The sequence below is a fragment of the Notolepis coatsorum genome (genome assembly GCF_963971535.1).
Source record: "Notolepis coatsorum genome assembly, chromosome: 6".
Classification (NCBI taxonomy): Eukaryota; Metazoa; Chordata; class Actinopteri; order Aulopiformes; family Paralepididae; genus Notolepis; species Notolepis coatsorum.
The window spans coordinates 162,068,343-162,093,121 of NC_140170.1; the positions used below are offsets into that span (position 1 = coordinate 162,068,343).

A 24,779-nucleotide genomic window follows, 5' to 3' on the forward strand; every position below is an offset into this window, starting at 1 on the left:
ACATCTGTTCGTAAGGTTTAGTTTTGGTACCTTTTGTGTGGTTATTAGGTTGGACATTACTGGTCTAATTTGAATTCTAATTATTTATTTTCTTGTCTAGTTATTGTCAGATTAATTTGAGTCAATCTTTAGACCTATCATAGAGAGAGTGAGGGGGCAGAGAGAGGAGCCAGATATGCTGTGGGCTTACATAACTATAAATATTATTCACATCTTTTGTTAACACTGACCCAATTTAAAACATCGTCATACATCCGGTAGCCTACTGAGGTTTTCCCAGCCTGTGTCCACATAGATGACCCCAAATGGGCTTTTATTTTCACTTTTGTGTGATCGCACTGATGCCACAAGGTGCCAGTGTAGCTCTTTATTTGGTTTCATGTGATACAAGGCTGTTTTTCAGGTCAGATTGTGTTGTGTTGAAATCCCCCTCACTTCACACTCACTAACACATGATGCAGAAATACTTAACAACTCACAAATACCCTATGGTAGGCCTCTGTATTTGCAAATCTGGTATGTCATAAATGTATAGATGTACTGTCTATCTGTATGTCATGTATGTCATATATGTCCTGATGAATTGAAAATGGGGGACCCTGATGTAAACAAGACGAAAGTCTGTCTCTGGTCTGCATCCCCTTAACAATTGTGTGTATTGAGCTGTACTGTATTGTACCCATTCTGCAATCTGTTAATAAAGTTTTCAATCAATCAATCAATCAATCAATCAATCTCTGAAGCTTACTCTTCAACCAGTAGAAATAATAAGGCCCTATGGTAGGCCTCTCAAGCTCATTCTTAACCCTGTAGAAATAATAAGGCCCTATGGTAGACCTCTCAAGCTCATTCTTAACCCAGTAGGCTGACTCACTATACATTTCCCCATTTACTATTATTCACACGTCGGCCATTTTGCTCTTACAGTATGTCATAGTCCATTCTGATAAACATCGATATATACACCAATTTGTGTCTCATTGTATAATGCTCTGAACTGTAACTATATCGGCTGTGCGACACAGACTCTGTGCGATTACTTGAAGGTAAAGCTTTGATAGGGCTTTGATAGGGGAGGGACGGTGGGAGGGAATGGAGAGAATTACTCAATAAAGCTGACGTGCAACAACTCGCAGAAATCAGAGCAAAGTTGAACAAGTGGTGAAAGAAAGGGGAAACACTGAGAGTCACACAGAGGAAGACAACTGTACTGTATCTTAACAACATAGTAGTGACATCAGAGCGAGGAGTTGGTGTGGCAGAGATAAGACTAAGGTAAGAGGCATTAACTCATCTGGAGAACAACTGTACTGTATCTTAACAACATAGTAGTGACATCAGAGCGAGGAGTTGGTGTGGCAGAGATAAGACTAAGGTAAGAGGCATTAACTCGTCTGGAGAACAACTGTAGTGTAGTCGACGTCGTAACAACATAGTGGTGTGGTGACATATGATCAGAGCTTACATTTTATGTGTACTATGAATGGACATTGGAATCCTGAGATGTATCACTTGCAGTGTAGATATTTTGCCTTGATTATTACTTATTACAGATAGAAATTATCTGTAAATATTTAGCTCAGAGATGCATGTTCCAGTTTGAGGTGATTGCTCTCTGGTGGTGATTTGAAGTACTGCAGTGTTAGAGCTCACGTACAAACTGATGTTAGTTTTCAACCCCTGTGGGTATTTCAAGTAGCACTTAGTGGACTGGATAACTAAAATGGTAATTAAATAACCTTAGTGGACCAGATAGCTCTAAAATGGTCATGATGACATATCCTTAGTGGGTCGGATAACTCTAAAATGATCATGACATATCCTTAGTGGGTCGGATAACTCTAAAATGGTCATAATAACCTTAGTGGACCGGATGGATAACTCTAAAATGGTCATGACATACATATCCTTAGTGGACCCGATAACTAAAATGGTCATGAAATAAGTTATAATCTCCCAAGAGTTTCTTGTAATGATGAACGATCATTAGTCCGTACAAACAGTACTGTATTTGCAAATCTGGTATGTCATAAATGTATAGATGTAGCAGTACTGACTATCTGTATGTCATGTATGTCATATATGTCCTGATGAATTGAAAATGGGGGACCCTGGTGGAAACAAGACGAAAGTCTTTCTCTGGTCTGCATCCCCTTAACAATTGTGTGTATTGAGCTGTACTGTATTGTACCCATTCTGCAATCTGTTAATAAAGTTTTCAATCAATCAATCAATCAATGCAAGACATGGAACATTAATTGATGTTATTCAAAAGTCATCAAGAATTACAAATAAATACAAATATAATTACTCATAGATATCTGTCACACATGTCCCTGCCGTCTTGACAAATCCTCCCCCTCCAGATCTACACTCGCAGCCAGAAGATGGATTACGCAATGAAGTATCTGGGTCTCCTGAGTCCGACCTCCCTCTCCAAGTAAGATCACGGGTCCTTGTCCATCAGTGGGAGGTGGCTGTGACACTTAGTATTGTCCCACAGCACACACAGCACACGCATCCACACGCACACACTCACTTTAAACAAACAACTCACTGCAGCACCCACTTTACACACTTTAGATCACCTAAAAACACTTTATATTTATTGGTAAAGAATTTGCACTACAACCCATACCTCATTACACCTTACTGTAAATTGTACCTAAATTGTACCTCATCCCATTTCTGCTTTGCACTATATAGTATATTGTATATTAGTATATTGTATAGTATATTGTATGGTAACTCAGTTACTTCTACTCTGCATTGAACATTGTACATATGTACATACTGAACACTTGTGTCTACGTACGTGACTTCTATTTTTTACTTGCTATACTTATTTTATTTTATACTTATCTATTTTTGTCTAGCACAGTCTCTGGAGCGTAACAGAAAGAAGCATTTTGTATAAAAGTATTCTGTACTTCTGTATGACAACTAATAAAGAAACTTGAACTTGAAACTTGTCTTCATGCCAGATGGGTACTTTGTATCGTCTTTTGTCTGAACTCTCTGAAATCACACGTACCATCAGATTGCATGTCAACATTTGCAGCATTTAAAAAAAAAATTGTGTGTGTCTGCAAGGTGTGTAACAGCCAGCATGTCGGCCAGTGCTTTGATGACGCAGCAGATCCTGTCTGGTAGGACTCCTTGGCCAAAGCCTTTCCGGGTCAGCAGTGCCGATCGTAGCCTGAAGAAGGGCATCACGGCCAACGGGCTAAGAGACCTCATCGACAAGGTGAGACAAGAGTTTGGAAACAAGTGACGAAAGATGAGGCCAGAGACTATTTTTTAAAGGGGAGGCTAGACCAAGTCCTTCTCACTTCTCACATTTACTTCTCAAGGTAGCTCCACCTCATACAGCTGTGGTAGACCTCCACCTCATACAGCTGTGGTAGACCTCCACCTCATACAGCTGTGGTAGACCTCCACCTCATACATCTGTGGTAGACCTCCACCTCATACAGCTGTGGTAGACCTCCACCTCATACAGCTGTGGTAGACCTCCACCTCATACATCTGTGGTAGACCTCCACCTCCACCTCATACAGCTGTGGTAGACCTCCACCTCATACAGCTGTGGTAGACCTCCACCTCATACAGCTGTGGTAGACCTCCACCTCATACAGCTGTGGTATTTTGATTTGATTAGGAACATTACAAGTATCATACATAACATTGAAGTATCATGACCCTGCACTGCAGATGATTGCACCTAAACACATTACAGTGATTTGCAACGTGTGTTTTTTCCTGACATATAGCCCCATCTATTTCTAGACTCATGTTTTGAGCCTTTTTTCCTTTGTTAGTACATGAGGATCCAATATCTTTAACAACAGACCATCGTTTTTTAGGCTGTTTCAGTTTTTCGTTTACAGCGGTTATATGGTCATTTGACTTTGCTTTGTTTATTTTGTATTTTACTTGGTTCCTTAGTCTGACATAATCGTCATAGTCTTGTTGCTGATTTGTTCTTTTGAACATGATAAGGGCTCTGTCTCTACTCCTGATGGACTCCAATATCTCTTTCTGTATCACAAACGGTACTGTATTTGCAAATCTGGTATGTCATAAATGTATAGATGTAGCAGTACTGTCTATCTGTATGTTGTGTATGTCATATATGTTATGATGAATTGAAAATGGGGGACCCTGATGTAAACAAGACGAAAGTATTTCTCTGGTCTGCATCCCCTTAACAATTGTGTGTATTGAGCTGTACTGTACCCATTCTGCAATCTGTTCATAAAGTTTTCAATCAATCAATCAATCAATCAATCAATCCAGAGTAATCCATTTGGCAGTGTTCTGCTTTACCCAAATGTGTGTTGGAGCCAGTAAATCCAGCACTGATGGACATTTCTCTTTAAAAATATTCTATGTCTTTACTGCCCAGTATGTCCGTCCAATTTATCTCACTCAGTGATTCGATAAAGTGGTCTTTTGAATAGTGTTTCATTGACCTTGTTTTTACATAATCCCTTTGAGCGTGGGGAGCTTTAGTGCGTTTGCGGGTACAATATGTACCCGCAATAATCACTGAGGCCGTAGGCTAACACTCCTGACTGGCTCATTTTCTCTGAATCAGATACCAGGATCAGATCTAAAGTTGTTCTACTGCTGACACAAATACGCGTTGGTTCTTTTATCAGTTGTTTCAAACTATATAGTTGTGTAAGTTTATATAGTTTATCTAACAAGCCAGCCTTTTTGGATGATGCCTGCATATTCGTATTGAAGTCCCCCTACATTCATTATTAGTTTATTTTCTTTATTAGTTATATAGAAATACAGAATACTTTTATATGAAATGCTTCTTTCCGTTTTTGGCCACATTTATCTCATTGCAAACTGAAGTCTCATAGAAGTTGTGTTGCTTCGGGGGCCTATAGCAAACTCAGATTAAAATGGGTCGACTTTTGGGTAGGAGTATATCTACACTGACCATCTCCAATTCTTCCCGCTCCAGCTCTGCCCGGTGTTCATATTGTAGGTTCTACCTTACATATAGGCAGACACCTCCCCCATTACGATTTCGGTCGCGTCTAATAATATTATAGCCTGGAATTAGGGATGCTCGATATTGGCTTTTTTACCGATACCGATATACCGATATTGTCCAACTCTTAATTTCCGATACCGATATCAACCGATATCACATTTTAATGCCGATAATATCGGACATAATTTCTATAGAAAGGTAAAAAAAAAAAAACGATACCGATATTTTCCGATATCACATTTTAATGCCGATATCGGCCGATAATATCGGTAGGCCGATAATATCGGACATCCCTACCTGGAATGGTTACTTCATTATTCTCTACAGTGTCATACAGTACTGTATACCTGTATGTCATGTATGTCAGAAATGTCAAGATATACATCTGTATGTTGCGTATGTCATTAATGTCATTATGAATTGAAAATGGGGGACCCTGATGTAAACAAGACGAAAGTCTTTCTCTGGTCTGCATCCCCTTTACAATTGTGTGTATTGAGCCGTACTGTATTGTACACATTCTGCAATCTGTTAATAAAGTTTTCAATCAACAATCTAACCATGTTTCTGTTACTGCCAGTGCTGCGGGTCTAGTCTTAAATACAAGTAGTTTCACTTCTTAAATTTTCTGTAATAGACTCTGCACATTGACGTGAACTAAGTGCAACCCTCTTCTATTAAAACATGAAAGATCGACTTGATCCAAACGTGCGTGTTCTTCTTCCTGATCTTCCCTTGTAGTGCAAACATCATCATCCTTGACCCCAATACTTGGAATCGCTTGTAGACAACATACATTACACACAAGTGGAATTTCAGAGTGGAATCTGACTGCTTTGTTATATGCATAGTCCGATATCTGTCTGCATTTTATGTGTACAAATTTATCACAAATGTCACAAGCTACGGCTTTTGCATTTGATCTCAGAGTAAACCCGCAATTTGGACATCATTTTGTGGTTGGTAGACCTCCACCACCTCATACATCTGTGGTAGACCTCCACCTTATACAGCAAGCTGGAGTTTTGGCAACCGTTCGACCCAGTGTTTATGCACACTCAATCCGAGTGTAGTGAGCTCAGGAGGTAGAGCGGTCGTCTGGTAATCGGAAGGTTCTTGGTTAGATTCCCGGCTCCTCCCGGCAAAGTGTTGCCTCTGCCGTTGGTGTGCGAGCGAATGGGTGAATGTGAGGCACAAGTTGTAAAGCACTTTGGATAAAAGCGCTATATAAATGCAGTCCATTGACCATTTAGCGCAGAGATAAACTTCTACATGACTGCTTTATTCAAAATGGAGCTCCATTCAGAGTTCATTGGTTGGCTACTCACTGGACCATTTTATTTGGTACATAGGAACCTCACCAGGCTTAATATTGTGATCAGGGCCAAGACAGAGGCTGTGGATGTAGTAGACAGAGAGGATAAAGACTGAGTAAAGTGGAACAAGGTAGGGAAAACACGTCCTCCTCCTCCCCTCGCTCTTCCTCTCTTTCCCTCTCTCTCTATCCTTCATCATACGTTTCTGCCATGAATCAATGTGACTCAGCTGGATGATGAAAGGATGAGGAGGCAAAAGGATGAGTGAGTCAGAGCGACACTGAGGGAGGCAGAGAGAACGGCTGTCTCTAACCGCTCTCTCTTAACAACTTTAATTTACTGGCCTGTGACTCACTTGTTTTAAGGGAGCCATCTGTGATGCTGTGATGCGATTCTTTGTGCAAGTCTTCCCTACATTTTCAGGAAGTGTAATATATATCTTCTTGCATGTTTAAGTGTGTAACTCTTTGAGGGCGGCCGGTTAGCACAGCGGACTAAGCGTCTCTACCACCGCAGAGACACTGGTATCGAATCCGGCTGTCAGCGGTGCCTCCGGCTTAGCCGGTCGTCATACTGGCACAATTGGCGGTGTCAGCGGGAGGGAAGCCGGTGGGTGGTAATCTGGTCATTGTAAAACAGCGACTCCTACAGGTCCGTCAGGGCGCCTGCACAGCGAGGGAGGGAAATGGTGAAGGTAGTGTGACCTCCCACGCGTTACACTTCACCAATGAGTCCTCGCTCCCAGGTGAAAAGAGGCTGCTGCCTGTCTCCTATATATCGGAGGAAGCATGTGATAGACTTCAGTGCTCCCTAGACCGACCAGTGGGGGTCACATGCGCGCAACGACCAGGAAGGGGGGAATTGGCATAATGACTAAATTGGGATGGGAGGAAAATACAGAAAAAAGGAGGAGAAAAAGTGGATTAAAAAGTGTAACTCTTTGAGTGTGTAACTCCTTCAGTGTGTTTGAGTGTGTAACTCCTTGAGTGTATTTTCAGTGTGTTACTCATTTTGTGTGTGTTGGAGTGTGTATACTGTATTATCCCCTATACTGCTGATTTAATTCGGGATGACATGACATCTTGATTTATGGCTCATAAATATCCCTAAATATAATATTCTGAATATTGCCACAGAAACGGAACATACTGTACAAGACCTCAGAGACTAACATTATGACTCAGGAGCATCCCTGATAATACCAATAGTTTTCTGGTATTTGGTTTCTCATGACTGGAATAAGTCATTTGTACAATTATAAATGGGGCATGTTTACGTGAACGGCAAAAGATAAATCTACATTTTCACTGAAAATCACAGATTCACTTTCCAGGAAACTAACGTCATGTTCCCCTGTGATTTCTCCCCCCCCCCCCCGTCCTCTTAGGTTACAGACTCGCTGGAGATATCCTGCGTCGCCGCCCTGGTGCTTGACGAGGACGGGACAGGGGTGGACACAGAGGAGTTCTTCCAGACGCTGCCAGACAACACGGTCCTCATGGCCTTGGAGAAGGGACAGAAGTGGACTCCATGTCAAGTAGGTGTCATTCAATGTGGTGAGGTGCAAGATGTCTCACCATCAAAATGGTGATTTTGACTGGATAGGTAAATTTCTTTCATAATCATATATTGCTACTACTACTGATTTAAAAAAAATCTTTTTTATTTGTTCCGTTCATGGCAATGCGCAGCTCCACAAAAGCACAATAGCGTAATTTCGTAATAAAAGCTCCTCCCAATTTGCACATTCCATGAGCGAAAGGGAGCAGGGAGAAATAAATCATAATGTAGCCTGCCCCCTTACTCAAAACAATAAATAAACAATAGAAATAGATGGTCCGTCAATTACACATATTTAAAAATCAATACTAACAATAACATAAAAAATAAATGAAAAAAACTACTGCAGTTTCATAAAACATATAAAGCAATCGTCAAAAGCAACTACAAATATGTCAAGATTTTACATTTATTTCTCCAAGGTAAATACACAACACAACATATAACATGTGAATAAGACAGTGCTAGGCTAGCCGATCCTCCCCGACTTCCAGTAATTGTGCTGAGCTAGGTGAGCCGGATCTCTTGTCTCTACTCAATGCACAGAGACTGAGAGGACATTGGTATCTACCTTCTTGTCTGACTTTGCAGAAGATGGCAAATAGGCGACTTTCCCAAAACGTTGGCACGTTCCTTTAAGCTTGACGGCTGCTGCGTGTTACCGTTCCAAACGAAACGTCTCTCCATCCTCTCTCTCTCTCCATCCCCGCTACAGAACAGTCCCTCCAGAGTGCCTCTCGGCGACTACAGGCACAGGAAAGATGTGGCCAGGGTGACCTTTGACCTGTACAAGAACAGCCCCAAGGACTTCATCGGCTGCCTGAGCATGAAAGCCACCTTCTATGGCATTTACACGGTGTCTTATGACGTGCGCTGCTACGCCGCCAAGAGGATGCTGAAGTAAGTGTGAGAAGTGTCTGCATCCATGTGTGTAAGAAGTGTCTGCATCCATGTGTGTTAGTGTGTAAGAAGTGTCTGCATCCATGTGTGTTAGTGTGAGAAGTGTCTGCATCCATGTGTGTTAGTGTGTAAGAAGTGTACATCCATGTGTGTTAGTGTGTAAGAAGTGTCTGCATCCATGTGTGTTAGTGTGAGAAGTGTCTGCATCCATGTGTGTTAGTGTGTGAGAAGTGTCTGCATCCATGTCTGTTAGTGTGAGAAGTGTCTGCATCCATGTGTGTTAGTGTGTGAGAAGTGTCTGCATCCATGTCTGTTAGTGTGAGAAGTGTCTGCATCCATGTGTGTGAGAAGTGTCTGCATCCATGTGTGTTAGTGTAAGAAGTGTCTGCATCCATGTGTGTTAGTGTGTAAGAAGTGTCTGCATCAGGGGCTTTTTTAGTGTTAGAAAACATTGGGGGCTTTTTTTTCTCCACACAGAAATACGCAATTTTAGAGTAATTAGAGACAAATACTGAAGAACTAGATTAGAGTTTTTTAAAGTGAGGTCCAGGTCCATGAGAGGGATCTGGGCAGTCCCCATAGAAAATTCAAAGTTAACAGGACCAAATCATCAGTTTCTTATTTATTTATTTAACCTTTATTTAGCCAGATAAAACATTGATATGGTCCAAGAGGCCCCAATGAGAGTACAAATATACATATACATACATATATATACTAGTGCTGTCAAACGATTAAAATATTTAACTCGATTAATCGCATGATTGTCCATAGTTAACTCGCGATTAATCGCAAATTAATCGTTTTTTTTTTTTTTTTTACCTTAAACAGATCTTTTTCAATTTCCAAGTTTTAATACTCTTATCAACATGCGGGTCAACAAATGCTTGCTTTGTGCAGCCATTTAACACAAAAGGATGACCCTCATGCATTGCAAATTTGCATCAAATTCAAAACAGAGTGATGCACAAAATAACTTAAAAGAAAATAATAATTTAAAACAATGAATAAAGTGTGCATGAAATAATAGGGGAAAGAAAACGTTAGGAACTTGTTACATTCACACACACAAGGGCTAATTAATCACACACCCCCCTCTCTCCCTCACACACACACACTCTCCCAGCTCTTTTTCTCTTTTGCCCCTTCCTCATCTCTCTCACCCCCCTCTCTCTCTATATCTCACACACACACACACACACACACACACACACACACACACACACACACACACACACACACACACACACACACACACACACACACACACACACACACACACACACACTTCAGAAACAAACATAGTATCAATGAGAGCATCAATAATACACCTGAGTGAAGTCTAGTAAAAAAAAAAAAAAAAAAAATGTTAATCTTGAGTTAAAAAAATTAGTGGCATTAATAGAATCGGGAGTTAACGCGATATATTTGACAGCCTTAATATATACATATACATATACACCAATAACAAAATAAAAACACAGTTAAAAATCATACACATACGCAAATAAACAAACAAACATTATGCACAGCCTATGTACAAAAGAAATAAACAGTTAATCTCTAGTCTACAGTTTTCTTCGATTGCATAAACACTCAAATAAAAAGTATTACACAATTATCAAAACCTTACACTCAAGGAGCAAAACATAGGCCCAGATTTGCATCAGGGCCCTGTTCCTCGTACCTGGCTAACTGAGTTAGCCGGTTAATTTTCAGCATAGCTTGACTTAAGCCAGACATTTCCGTTCCCCGACGTCGGATTTTCTAAGTTGCTATGGTAACAGATCAGAAAGTTTTAACCTGCTCCAGCGCAGGTTTAAGTTCAGTTAGCTGGATAACCTGCATGGCCACACCCTCGCAAAGAAATCCCAGCTCGCTTCCTGAAATAATTCTCAGAGTCCAGATCCCATTATACCATTCTGAATTATGTTTTTGTGCTTAGTTTTTCTAGAGGGGGCTTTTGAAATGTAAAATAATAGACCTAAAATGCTGATAATAAATCATATTCAGCCTATGAATTTACTTTGTCCTAAATAATGCACGTCATAGTTATACGGATATGGCGATCGCGACACAGTTATTTTAATAACGGACTAAACAGATAATTGCAAATGTGAATCCTGCAGGGATATTTTTAATGAATGAAACCTATCGGGCGTTTGGCTCTGATTAGTTTAATATTCTTTGCTGTGTATTTGCTTAACGGAGCGCCCGGATTGTGTTTCATTCAAGCATAATATATACATTGAAGCGTCTATGCGTGGATTGTGGATATGAATTATGAGGAATCGGAATCTGTGGATTGTTTAATTGTATCACGGTCACTGTGACAGTGTCACACGTTGTTGTGATATTGTAACTGGGTTTAAAATATATGAGGAGATGCGCTGTTTGATGGATTTGATGACGTGACGTGACTTGATAAATTGAATGAGCCTTTGACGTTTTTGATGAATGAATTTGAGAATGCATTTATCTGTTCAAGCACTGTTATCTGATGATGAACATGAGGTGTCACTGGTATAAACCAACGGTTAATCAATTCAATGCATGTATGGATGATGTCCGAAACAGATCCTGATTAAGTGAAACTGTAGCCTCCCTCCAAGCCTCTCTTTGGGAACCATGTATTTATATAGTACATAATACCTAAGCACATACAGTACAGATATCATCATAATATAATTCGTATCAATTAGATATACTATTTGGACTTGTTTTTATCCTTATTCTGAAAGAGTTGAACTAATTATTTTCGCTAGCAAGATCTCATTTAAAGAAATATAATCTGATTGATTGGGGTAATGAGGGATTTAAAATTAGCCTATAGATTATGCATTTAACTTGTCGTCGAGGCTATTGAGCCGTACTGTATTGTGCAATCTTGTTAATAAAGTTTTAAATCAATCAATCAATCAATGCTGTTAGAAAATCAGGATTTCTGCGATCTACATCTGCTGTCTTTTCAGGTGAGGCGGCCGCGCGCAATTATCCTGAGTATCAAGTCTGGTTCGAATTAACTAGACTGAATCAGCGTTTGAGGAACAGGGAAAGCCCGGATTCAAACATCGGGTTAATTGAATCTGGATAATGGGACTTTTGATCGACTTAGTTGAACCAGGTACGGGGAATAGGGCCCAGGTTTAAGCACTATAAAAATGCAGCAGGTGAGTTCACCTGTCTTCAACCAAAATGGAAGGAGAGTGAAGTACTGTACACAGAGAACGTGAAAATATACAATACATTCACCAAACACGACACAAGACAACCAATGATGCAGACTGATGAAAATATAAATGTTCTCTCCATATACCCAAATCAGTCAACATGGAGAATCGCAACAAAAAAAATCTCTTGCCAGATCCAGCTAGGCAAAGAGATAATGTCTAGTATTTTCTTTACTCCATTTACATTTTTTTTCAATTTTTGTTTTTGTTTTACTGTAATTTAACCTGTACTGGATACAGTATTTTATGTTTGTCTGATATTTGCTGAGCTTACCGAGTTATGCAAACTGTAGTAGCATGAAAACTGGGACATGTTTTGTTGTGATTCTCCATGTTGAAATGTTGACTGATTTGGTTATATGGAGAGAACATTTATATTTTCATCAGTCTGCATCATTGATTTGGGTATATGTTTGGTGAATTGATAAGTAAATTATAATTTCATCAGTCTACAGCATTGGTCTTGTGTAGTGTTTGGTGAATTTATTGTATATTTGCTCATTCTCTGTGTACTTCACTTACAGTACTCTAATCACTGAGAAGTAGAATTGCTAAATGTGTTTTAGGTTAAGCACAGCAGTGTGTAACTGGTTCAAACTGAATTAAGTCATATGAAACGTGTGTTTCATATGGTAACAAAATGTAGTTTTTATAAATTAGTGTATAGTTTGTGTTTAATTTAGCAAAGGATCTGAGGTGTTCTGATAATTGTGTGTGTGGTTGTGCTAATTGTGTGTAGTGTTTTGAAACACCGGGCCCTGTTTTCAAAATCGTGCTTAAGCAATCGAAAAAATTATATACAAAATGTTTCAGTCTTCTCATAAAAAGAATATTAGATTTTGGGGTCTTTTCCTGCCTTTGGTCCGTTTTGCATTCACATCTCAAATGAACCGCAGCAGGGTTCACTTGCAAGAGTGAATGAGCTTTCACACCACCCCAAACCAACCGGACTATCCGAGGAAATGAACGAGGGTTGGATTAAAGCTTATTATAGTTTATCACAGTGTAGCATCCTGAATATTCTGCTAATTATTCAGAAGTGCTGACTAACTTGTTACTTCCCCTGTGTGCACAAAGAATGTGATAAACGGTGTTCCTTTTTGATATCTCGCCCGGACTAATGATGAGAGGTGCTCTTCTTTCTCCGGCTTCGATATGGATCATTAACATGACATTGAAGCATCTTTCTTCCTGCCTTGAGTGTCCTATAGTGGGACCAGTTGCGGTCGCCAGCAGGGGGCAGTGGTGGCAGGTGGAGCGGAGGAGGAAGGAGCAGCGAGTGAGAGATGATTACCTGGAGGGCGGAACAGAAGGAAGTCCTCTTCGACAGTGAACTCGGACGTGAGCGGACGTGAACGGGCGTGTGCTCTCGACGAGCCCCGTTTGAAGAGTCCCGTTGAAGAGCCCCGTTGAAGAGCAACGGGAGATAAAGTGTACTCTGCTATAACACGGGTTATCCTAGAAGTACAAGCGATAGAGAAGTGCGAGTAAGCGATACGGAAAGAAGAACCAACGTCCATAGATAACTTGTTATCCTAGAAGTGTGAGCGGTGTATTAGCATGCTGCTAACGGCTATAGTGACTCAAGTATACCACCAGGCGAGCGTCGCTGAAGACCGGTGGTGCATACAGCCACGTTGCGTTAGCAGTACAGACGATAGCAGGAGGGTTCACTAAGACCCACAGTTTAGCTGTGTTTAAGGTAGCCAACAGTTTAGAGCGCGCCAGCCCAGTCAGCAGCCCCGCAGTGGACGTCTCATCAATGCAGCAGAGGACACCTCTTCCTCCAGCAGAGGTCGCCACAACACAGCACGCTCCTCCAGTTCAGCCACTGCCCCTGCTGCCTACCCCAGCCCGCTGGCTGTGCTCGCGGGACCGCCCGACGGCCATCTTGTCACCCGGACGAGGGGTGTTGAGAGTGGATCCGCCATCTTGGTTAAGTACAGCGGTACTTCGTGTGCCAAAACAGTATCCATTTGAGCGAACGCTAACGACCAGTGTCTAGGGTTACCCCAACCATTATAAGCCGGCTTTAGTGTAGGTTTTTATTTGGTAACGTGGGCCCACATGTAACTTATTTTTGTGTATTGTGATAACTGTGTGACGTTCTTGAATTCCCATTGAACTCCTTGATACGTGCCTGGGTCTTCCCCTAATCCAAGCGGGGTTTTGAAATAATGTATTGAGCACTAGGTGCCTATGTTGGGAGTAGCGTTCCCCTAATATGTGAGTGAGAGCACCCGGTGCCTAATGTGATTATATGCCATATGAACCACATAAAGTATAAACTGTAACTTGCTAATTGACCAGGCTTATATAAAGGAGACGTAGATGGGAGCACGGTGTGCGTGTCTATTTCTGAGCCCATATTCTAACCTTGTTGACCGGGTAAATATATATGACTGTAGTATATTTATTTAACCCTTCCACCCTATTCGCAGCATATGGTTAAAGGTCTCTACAGGTGGTCAAGGAAGGGTACTGCTTTGAGTGGAGCCCAATATCTTTATTTAACTAACAGTCACCAGGTGTGGGAGGGCTAACAGAGGTACTGGGGGAAGTGAGAGTGTGTGGGGAACTACTGCTGACCGCCCTGGAAGGCGAGGAAGACCAGAGTACCACCCCCCAGGTTAGTAAATCCTGGGCCCCATCCGCTCCTGCTGCCCGCCCTCCAGAACGACGTTCCGGGCCCAAAGACGGGGGTTCAGATAGATTGAAATCTACTGCATCCCGCTACCAGGTGGCCGTGTACAACCACTCCCATAAGCAGGGATAATCCACCCTTCTACAACAGTATCATGAGCATGTCTTTGTCAGTGGACACTGGACATGGGTATGGATGGCTCCAGGTGCTGCTGCGTTAAAGTGCACATCTTCAATACCTAACTGTACTATTTAAAAGTGCAGTGCATGACACACTCAAAGGTTATCGCACCTCAGAGATGGCAGTGGACATGTATGACAGGACAAAGGCCATATGTAATGGCCTTGGGATTGAGGAACATACTACCAGCCAAAGGAGGAAGCAGAAAAGGATGGACGAGTATGTAGTTGAGTCATCTTGTGGCACAAGCTCAGACCTCATGGAAATCAGCTGAGACAGAGACTGTTCTATCCAGTCCTCGACAGGATGCTGCAAGCACTTGAGAGCAACTCATGAGTTGGAGAACAACGTATGAGAGGCATACAGGCATGTTATCCAGCCTCAGACCAGTTTCTCTCAGTGGAATTGCTGCAACCCCTCGCCACACATTACAATATCCAACTACTGCCAGAGGAGATCACAGTTGCAAAGTGTTTCCTGGCCAGGACAGGCAGAGATGCAGTCCCTACTATCCAAAGTGTCTTTTCCCTCCTGGATGATAATAATAATAATGCATTTTATTTATAATGCGCCTTTCAAGACACTAAAAAAAAGTCCACAAATCGGTGAATGAAACAATTATATAGGATCAATGAAAACTACTACTTGCTCAAAATCGATGTTTAAAAGTACTAAAAACCAAAGAAAAATACCAAACACAACAAACATTCAGCACAGACAATGGGGAGGCTAGGAGAAAAACATCCGGGGCTAAAGCCCCGGAAGCCCAGGGCTAACGACGCCACTGGTCTGCATCCATGTGTGTTAGTGTGTAAGAAGTGTCTGCATCCATGTGTGTTAGTGTGAGAAGTGTCTGCATCCTTGTGTGTTAGTGTGAGAAGTGTCTGCATCCATGTGTGTTAGTGTGAGAAGTGTCTGCATCCATGTGTGTTAGTGTAAGAAGTGTCTGCATCCATGTGTGTTAGTGTGTAAGAAGTGTCTGCATCCATGTGTGTTAGTGTGTAAGAAGTGTCTGCATCCATGTGTGTTAGTGTGTGAGAAGTGTCTGCATCCATGTGTGTTAGTGTGAGAAGTGTGTGCATCCATGTGTGTTAGTGTCTGCATCCATGTGTGTTAGTGTGTAAGAAGTGTCTGCATCCATGTGTTAGTGTCTGCATCCATGTGTGATTGATTGATTGAAAACTTTATTAACAGATTGCAGAATGGGTACAATACAGTACGGCTCAATACACAACATTTTTAAGGGGATGCAGACCAAGAGAGACTTTCGTCTTGTTTACATCAGGGTCCCCCATTTTCAATTCATCATGACATTTATGACATACACGACATACAGATATACAGTACTGTTACATCCAGATATTTATGACATACAAGATATACAAATATACAGTAGGCCTACTGTTTAAGAGACAGAGATCATAAAAGAAAATATATACATTTGAGGTGGAATAAACTGTACGTTGGAGGGGTTGGGTGGGTGGGGGGGGGTTTGTACATTTACCGTGGCCAGTTTAGAATGGCAGCCTCCCGTAGGTGCTCTTTGAGAGCGGTTTTGAAGGAGGGTAGGGATTCACATTATTTTACGGCTATGGGTAGGGCGTTCGACATTGTTGTGGCATAATTGAGAAACGTGTTTAGTCCCTTGTTTGAGCCGAATCTGGGTTTAACATGATTTGTGGAGCTCCCTCTGGTGTTGTGGTCGTGGTATTCACTGACCTTTGGGAAGTATTTCGACATGTACACAGGTTTTAGTGTGTAATCATGTGTACGGTATGTGTGTAACAACCTCTTACTTTGCATAATCCACATTGATTGTTAAAGTAGCGGGGGAAGCATGTGGGAACATTCAAATATGTTTTTCCTTTATTTCGGCGTGCAGTTGTCCGGTTGCACATGCATCCTCTACTTTCACCTGACGTCACAGCGCTCCCTTGTGGCCATTTTTCAGAGGCAGTTTTTTGCATCTTTCCAAGTGACTGTTCAGTTGTAATTCAAGTCGGCATGGGAGGCAAAATAGTGACCTAACCTCAAACTCTGCCCTCTTTCTTTTTAAATGTTCTTTTTATCCTCCAATTACAGCTCCAATTTCCTCAGACAAAGTAACAGTTGCGATTGGAGGATCAAGAGCAGAGGGCAGAGTTTAAGATGGGTCACCATTTTGCCTCCCATGCCGACTTGAGTTAATACTGAATGGTCACGACGAGGAGGATGAGGGGGGTCATGTGTGTTGCATGTGTGTCGCAGGATGACAGATGAGGGCAAAAGCAGAGTAGCCGAACATCCTGATCCTGCGGGAGGCACGCGTTGATCTCCAGCTTCAGCTCCTGTCAGAGGATTAAATAAAAAACCCTATTCGCAGCATATGGTTAAAGGTCTCTACAGGTGGTCAAGGAAGGGTACTGCTTTGAGTGGAGCCCAATATCTTTATTTAACTAACAGTCACCAGGTGTGGGAGGGCTAACAGAGGTACTGGGGGAAGTGAGAGTGTGTGGGGAACTACTGCTGACCGCCCTGGAAGGCGAGGAAGACCAGAGTACCACCCCCCAGGTTAGTAAATCCTGGGCCCCATCCGCTCCTGCTGCCCGCCCTCCAGAACGACGTTCCGGGCCCAAAGACGGGGGTTCAGATAGATTGAAATCTACTGCATCCCGCTACCAGGTGGCCGTGTACAACCACTCCCATAAGCAGGGATAATCCACCCTTCTACAACAGTATCATGAGCATGTCTTTGTCAGTGGACACTGGACATGGGTATGGATGGCTCCAGGTGCTGCTGCGTTAAAGTGCACATCTTCAATACCTAACTGTACTATTTAAAAGTGCAGTGCATGACACACTCAAAGGTTATCGCACCTCAGAGATGGCAGTGGACATGTATGACAGGACAAAGGCCATATGTAATGGCCTTGGGATTGAGGAACATACTACCAGCCAAAGGAGGAAGCAGAAAAGGATGGACGAGTATGTAGTTGAGTCATCTTGTGGCACAAGCTCAGACCTCATGGAAATCAGCTGAGACAGAGACTGTTCTATCCAGTCCTCGACAGGATGCTGCAAGCACTTGAGAGCAACTCATGAGTTGGAGAACAACGTATGAGAGGCATACAGGCATGTTATCCAGCCTCAGACCAGTTTCTCTCAGTGGAATTGCTGCAACCCCTCGCCACACATTACAATATCCAACTACTGCCAGAGGAGATCACAGTTGCAAAGTGTTTCCTGGCCAGGACAGGCAGAGATGCAGTCCCTACTATCCAAAGTGTCTTTTCCCTCCTGGATGATAATAATAATAATGCATTTTATTTATAATGCGCCTTTCAAGACACTAAAAAAAAGTCCACAAATCGGTGAATGAAACAATTATATAGGATCAATGAAAACTACTACTTGCTCAAAATCGATGTTTAAAAGTACTAAAAACCAAAGAAAAATACCAAACACAACAAACATTCAGCACAGACAATGGGGAGGCTAGGAGAAAAACATCCGGGGCTAAAGCCCCGGAAGCCCAGGGCTAACGACGCCACTGGTCTGCATCCATGTGTGTTAGTGTGTAAGAAGTGTCTGCATCCATGTGTGTTAGTGTGAGAAGTGTCTGCATCCTTGTGTGTTAGTGTGAGAAGTGTCTGCATCCATGTGTGTTAGTGTGAGAAGTGTCTGCATCCATGTGTGTTAGTGTAAGAAGTGTCTGCATCCATGTGTGTTAGTGTGTAAGAAGTGTCTGCATCCATGTGTGTTAGTGTGTAAGAAGTGTCTGCATCCATGTGTGTTAGTGTGTGAGAAGTGTCTGCATCCATGTGTGTTAGTGTGAGAAGTGTGTGCATCCATGTGTGTTAGTGTCTGCATCCATGTGTGTTAGTGTGTAAGAAGTGTCTGCATCCATGTGTTAGTGTCTGCATCCATGTGTGATTGATTGATTGAAAACTTTATTAACAGATTGCAGAATGGGTACAATACAGTACGGCTCAATACACAACATTTTTAAGGGGATGCAGACCAAGAGAGACTTTCGTCTTGTTTACATCAGGGTCCCCCATTTTCAATTCATCATGACATTTATGACATACACGACATACAGATATACAGTACTGTTACATCCAGATATTTATGACATACAAGATATACAAATATACAGTAGGCCTACTGTTTAAGAGACAGAGATCATAAAAGAAAATATATACATTTGAGGTGGAATAAACTGTACGTTGGAGGGGTTGGGTGGGTGGGGGGGGGGTTTGTACATTTACCGTGGCCAGTTTAGAATGGCAGCCTCCCGTAGGTGCTCTTTGAGAGCGGTTTTGAAGGAGGGTAGGGATTCACATTATTTTACGGCTATGGGTAGGGCGTTCGACATTGTTGTGGCATAATTGAGAAACGTGTTTAGTCCCTTGTTTGAGCCGAATCTGGGTTTAACATGATTTGTGGAGCTCCCTCTGGTGTTGTGGTCGTGGTATTCACTGACCTTTGGGAAGTATTTCGACATGTACACAGGTTTTAGTGTGTAATCATGTGTACGGTATGTGTGTAACAACCTCTTACTTTGCATAATCCACATTGATTGTTAAAGTAGCGGGGGAAGCATGTGGGAACATTCAAATATGTTTTTCCTTTATTTCGGCGTGCAGTTGTCCGGTTGCACATGCATCCTCTACTTTCACCTGACGTCACAGCGCTCCCTTGTGGCCATTTTTCAGAGGCAGTTTTTTGCATCTTTCCAAGTGACTGTTCAGTTGTAATTCAAGTCGGCATGGGAGGCAAAATAGTGACCTAACCTCAAACTCTGCCCTCTTTCTTTTTAAATGTTCTTTTTATCCTCCAATTACAGCTCCAATTTCCTCAGACAAAGTAACAGTTGCGATTGGAGGATCAAGAGCAGAGGGCAGAGTTTAAGATGGGTCACCATTTTGCCTCCCATGCCGACTTGAGTTAATACTGAATGGTCACGACGAGGAGGATGAGGGGGGTCATGTGTGTTGCATGTGTGTCGCAGGATGACAGATGAGGGCAAAAGCAGAGTAGCCGAACATCCTGATCCTGCGGGAGGCACGCGTTGATCTCCAGCTTCAGCTCCTGTCAGAGGATTAAATTGTGCAGAATCGACAAGTACAAGGTCCCTGAGCTCCTTCAACTTCTGCTCACATTGCGCTGTAAAATCATGGGATTTAGAGGCGTATCTGAAATGACAGATTTACGAGATGCTGTCGATGTGAGGAATGTCTGTATAAATCTAGATACTGTGTATTTTACGTTTCTCCGTGATTTATCTATGCCGGCTTGATCTTCTCTCGCTCGTCTGTTTTATCTTTGATGTCTATCGTCTTCTCTGTCCACCATCACGCTTTCTTTCCTATATATCTGACCTGCTCCGTTTGTCTGCCTCTACCCTCACCAGCGCCAGTAGGCTCTGCTGAAAACCTCATATCTCTAAAAGGAGTCAATTATTTCAGGAATTACCCCCCCCAGACCGACAGTAGGGCAGCATGTGGTAGTCTACACCCTCCATAGTCCGACAGTAGGGCATCATGTGGTAGTCTACACTACACCCTCCCCAGACCGACAGTGGGGCAGCATGTGGTACTCTACACCCTCCCCAGTCCGACAGTAGGGGATCATGTGGTAGTCTACACCCTCCCCAGACCAACAGTAGGGATCATGTGGTACTCTACACCCTCCCCAAACCAACAGTAGGGGATCATGTGGTAGTCTACACCCTCCCCAGACCAACAGTAGGGCAGCATGTGGTAGTCTACACCGTCCCCAGACTGACTGTAGGGCATCATGTGGTAGTCTACACCCTCCCCAGACAGACAGTAGGGCAGCATGTGGTAGTCTACACCCTCCCCAGATCGATGGTAGGGCAGCATGTGGTAGTCTACACCGTCCCCAGACCCGACAGTAGGGCAGCATGTGGTACTCTACACCCTCCCCAGACTGACGGTAGGGCAGCATGTGGTAGTCTACACCCTCCCCAGACCAACAGTAGGGCAGCATGTGGTACTCTACACCCTCCCCAGACCAACAGTAGGGCAGCATGTGGTACCATAGCTGTCAACCCTCCCGTTTTTCCCGGGATTCTCCTGTTTTTTCAACCTTCTTCACGCCCTGTTCACGGTTCACGGAATTGGCACGTATTTTGTACATATAAATTTTTACAAAATGGCTGCAATTCCCCTCCGTGACGACAGGTGGCAGCAGTGTAGATTAGAACGTTATCACAGGAAGTCAGACCGGGAGGCGTGTATCGCTTCCGCAACGGAATTCGGTTTCCTGGTTCCTCTGATTGGCCGCGACCCCCACGTGACCCGCCCCCCTATACGCCCGCTCTGCCGCGGACTCGCTCGCTTCCTCAATTTATACGCATGGAAGTATTGACTGAATGAATGAATGAATGAGAACTTTATTTAACAGATTGCAGAATGGGTACAATACAGTACGGCTCAATACACACAATTGTTAAGGGGATGGAGACCTGAGAAAGAAGTTTGTCTTGTTTACATCAGGGTCCCCCATTTTCAATTCATATAAAACGACTACGCCGTAACAAATCATTAAAAAAATATACCGTTAACTGGAATATGTTGTGCCTTTACACATATGTTGGATTATGTAATTGGTTTGTCATGACAAACAAATAAAACAACACACAGTGACTGCATGTAGTCACTGTGTGTTGATGTTGTAGCCACCTCCGCGGCAGGAATACTAAGCTCCCCCTTAAGCTCCAGGAGAGAGGGGAGAGGCTGAAAACCCGCAGTTCTTGCCCGCCTGATGGGAGCCGAATCCCCGCATCCGATTTGTCTGATGAATACCCCCAAACACGGAGGTCCCGAATGTATGGAAGTATTGATTGCGCCGTAACAAATCATTAAAAAAAAGATACCGTTAACTGGAATATGTTGTGCCTTTACACATATGTTGGATTATGTAATTGGTTTGTCATGACAAACAAATAAAATATTGCGTCGTTCTATATGAATTGAAAATGGGGGACCCTGATGTAAACAAGACAAACGTCTTTCTCACGTCTGCATCCCCTTAACAATTGTGTGTATTGAGCCGTACTGTATTGTACCCATTCTGCAATCTGTTAAATAAAGTTTTCATTCATTCATTCATTCAGTCAATACTTCCATGCGTATAAATTGAGGAAGCGAGCGCGTCCGCGGCCGCTTGCTCTGCCGCGTGCGGCAGCGGCAGAGCGGTGGATAGGGGCGTGGGTCACGTGGGGGTCGCGGCCAATCGGAGGAACCCGGAAACCGAATTCCGTTGCGGAAGCGATACACGCGACAGGGAGACGGTTGCGACCCGAAGAAGAATAAGAACAGCGACCCGTAAGCTCAGAGCTCAGGGGAGAGACTGATGCACCGATGGTGTCAAATCAACTTAGCCAGTGTCTCTTGATTGCCCACTCTGTGGCTTTTGTCTCTGGAACAAAAGGTTTGCAAATCTTCTGTGGATAAAACAATACAAAGTTACTGTATGTGATGCAGGAATGTGTAAATGTATTGGTGAACAGCCGTTTGCTCTGCGCCTCCCCTGTCCCCTCCTCCCATTCCTCCACGGAGAGCATGCCTTCACTGACGCCCAATTTCCTGAATGCGATTTATAAATATAAATTGATCCGTTTTAAAAGTTGTCGTGAATTGTCATGGTATGACAAATACAGTTACTGGTAACTCGCAGGCATTGCAGAGATATTGAGGAAAAACACAAAAAATGTACACGTTTTGTCTCCTGCCAATGTTGACAGCTATGTGTGGTACTCTACACCCTCCCCAGTCCGACAGTAGGGCAGCGCAACGACCAGGAAGGGAATTGGTAGAACGACAAAATTGGGGGATGGGAGGAAAGATGGAACAATTCTGGCACGAAAAGGCTGTATTGTCCAATAAGTAAAATGAGAACGAATATCCCATCATCAGCAATTTCAATGTGTTCAATTGTGACCTTTCATACATCTTCTCCTTTTCTATCCCGTGCATCCAGGGAGGCGCTGAGGTGGACCCTCTTCTCCATGCAGACCACGGGGCACATCCTCCTGGGCTCGTCCTGCTACATCGAGCAGCTGCTGGAGGAGGAGGAGGAGCGGGCGGAGAAGAGCCTGGCGCTGCCAGAGGAGGGCAGAGTGAGGCGGCTCAAGAGCATCCTGCTCGGGAACTCTGCCCAGTGACACTGGGGTTACAGTACATACTCTACCGTGGTGGACTGGATTCACGCTGTCTTAGACAATGTTAGACAAGGAGGGGGGGGGGGGGTGGGGGGGGCATAGGGGCGGAGCCACACTGTCACAAAGTATATTGTTTTTAACACGGAACACGTAGTCGTGCCTTGAGTGAAGGACGAGGCGTCTTCAACTGGCACGGCTGCTGTATCTTCGACACACTACGCGACACTCGCAGCACTTTATCACCGCGGTTTGTATCGCGATTGAATCTGTTCTATTCCGTTGAAATGAACACGGGATAATGTGCCGTCCCCGTATCGGCCCACGAGGACGGGTCAATATACACGTAAGAATGCAGTGAGGATGACGTCATTGATGATGTCATTGTTATTTTAACAGGCTGTTAAATGCCTACTGGTTATGTCGCCCCTTCCGGTAGACTTTGAGGAAAGGACTGTAAGCAGTACTCCGGTCGTTTGCTTGCTCTCTGTTACAGTTCTTTCCTATATTTAGCATCCAGTGGCGCACAAGTGATTCCACAGAAATGCACTTTAGTCGTAGCTGTTGCTATTATGATGTTGTGCAACATTTGCTCCGTGCTGTTTATCTTTTTTGCTCTTGTTGTTGTCAATAAATAAATGAAATCATTTATTACCTCTATCTCCACTTTTGTGACACTACAGAAAGTGCAGACTTTGGGTTGACCTTATGAACACGGCGTGTAAGGACACCCTGTGTAGAGAATGGTCTTACAGAGCCCATTAGGCAGAGACGTGTGTGTCTGTGTGTCTCCTGGTCAGCGTAATTGGTACCGGGTCCAGCTGTCTCTCCCCACAATTCTGTAATTGTCCCCTGCCTGCTGATGTACCGTCAAGCTGCAGCTTGGCTTCGCCTCAAACGAGGGAGAGGGAGGAAGACTGGGAACAGGGGACGGCCGGCAGCTGTGGGAGGGATGGAGTGGAGAGGGGACGGAAACCAGCCATTATACGGGCCGAGGAGCGGAGGACAGCTGTAGTCCCACTTTCTCCTCCTTGCCAAGGAAAATGGCAGGGAATGCAGGGCTGTCATCGTCACCATCGAGAGATTGAGCCAATTTGGCCCTTGTGTCTGATTACATAGAGAGAGGAAGGTAGCGAGCGGGTCCCTGGGTTTCTCCAGGGTTGGGTGCATTCGTCTGCAAAAGTATCTTTTATATAAGAATATTATAACAATAATACAATTAATGATAACCACCTCCCCCTCTCGTTAATCTGCTGCTTCTCTGCTTGCATTGTTGGTGAAGATATGGAAGTAAAAAATCATTGCTGCCGCAAAATGCATATTCTCACTCGTTATTCACGTGGAATGCCAACGCACCATCGTACTCTCACTTGTGATTCTCGTCGAAATACCGACGAATCTCGTCGAATACCATCCATGCCCAGGTGGATTACCTAATCAACTTTTTTCATTCAGTTTGCTATAGGGAACTGATAACTTGGTGTTAGAGAAAACATGCACACACACACACGCATATGTTTCATTCCATTATGTTGCATTCACATTGAAACCGGTATCAGAATCTCCCTCTCTATAAACGCCTACACGCACACATGCAAGATGAGAGAGAGAGAGAGAGAGAGTATATCCATAATATGGATATAGTCTAAGTGGGTGCTTCAAGCCAATATTATATCCTCATGTTTACTTGTGGTGTTCCGAAGTGAGATTGCCACAGTGAAGTAAATATCACACATAGACTCTGCGTCTCTTCACTATCACCATTGTC

At 43.3% G+C, this 24,779-nt stretch overlaps 1 protein-coding gene across 2 annotated transcripts; it reads left to right on the plus strand.

Annotated features, from left to right (window-relative positions):
- Positions 1-1,152: 1,152 nt before the first annotated feature.
- On the plus strand, positions 1,153-23,058 carry LOC311230425 (lipid transferase CIDEC-like). Of its 2 annotated transcripts, none has more exons than XM_084316698.1 (6): positions 1,153-1,275; positions 2,367-2,440; positions 3,094-3,247; positions 7,718-7,867; positions 8,606-8,790; positions 22,834-23,058. In XM_084316698.1, the coding sequence occupies exons 2-6, from the start codon at positions 2,388-2,390 to the stop codon at positions 23,015-23,017; spliced, it is 726 nt and encodes a 241-aa protein (XP_084172824.1). In that variant the 5' UTR covers positions 1,153-1,275; positions 2,367-2,387; the 3' UTR covers positions 23,018-23,058. The 2 variants fall into 2 exon arrangements, with proteins under 2 accessions (XP_084172824.1, XP_084172823.1); XM_084316697.1 differs by lacking the exon at positions 1,153-1,275 and adding an exon at positions 1,305-1,375.
- The last annotated feature ends 1,721 nt before the right edge of the window (positions 23,059-24,779 follow it).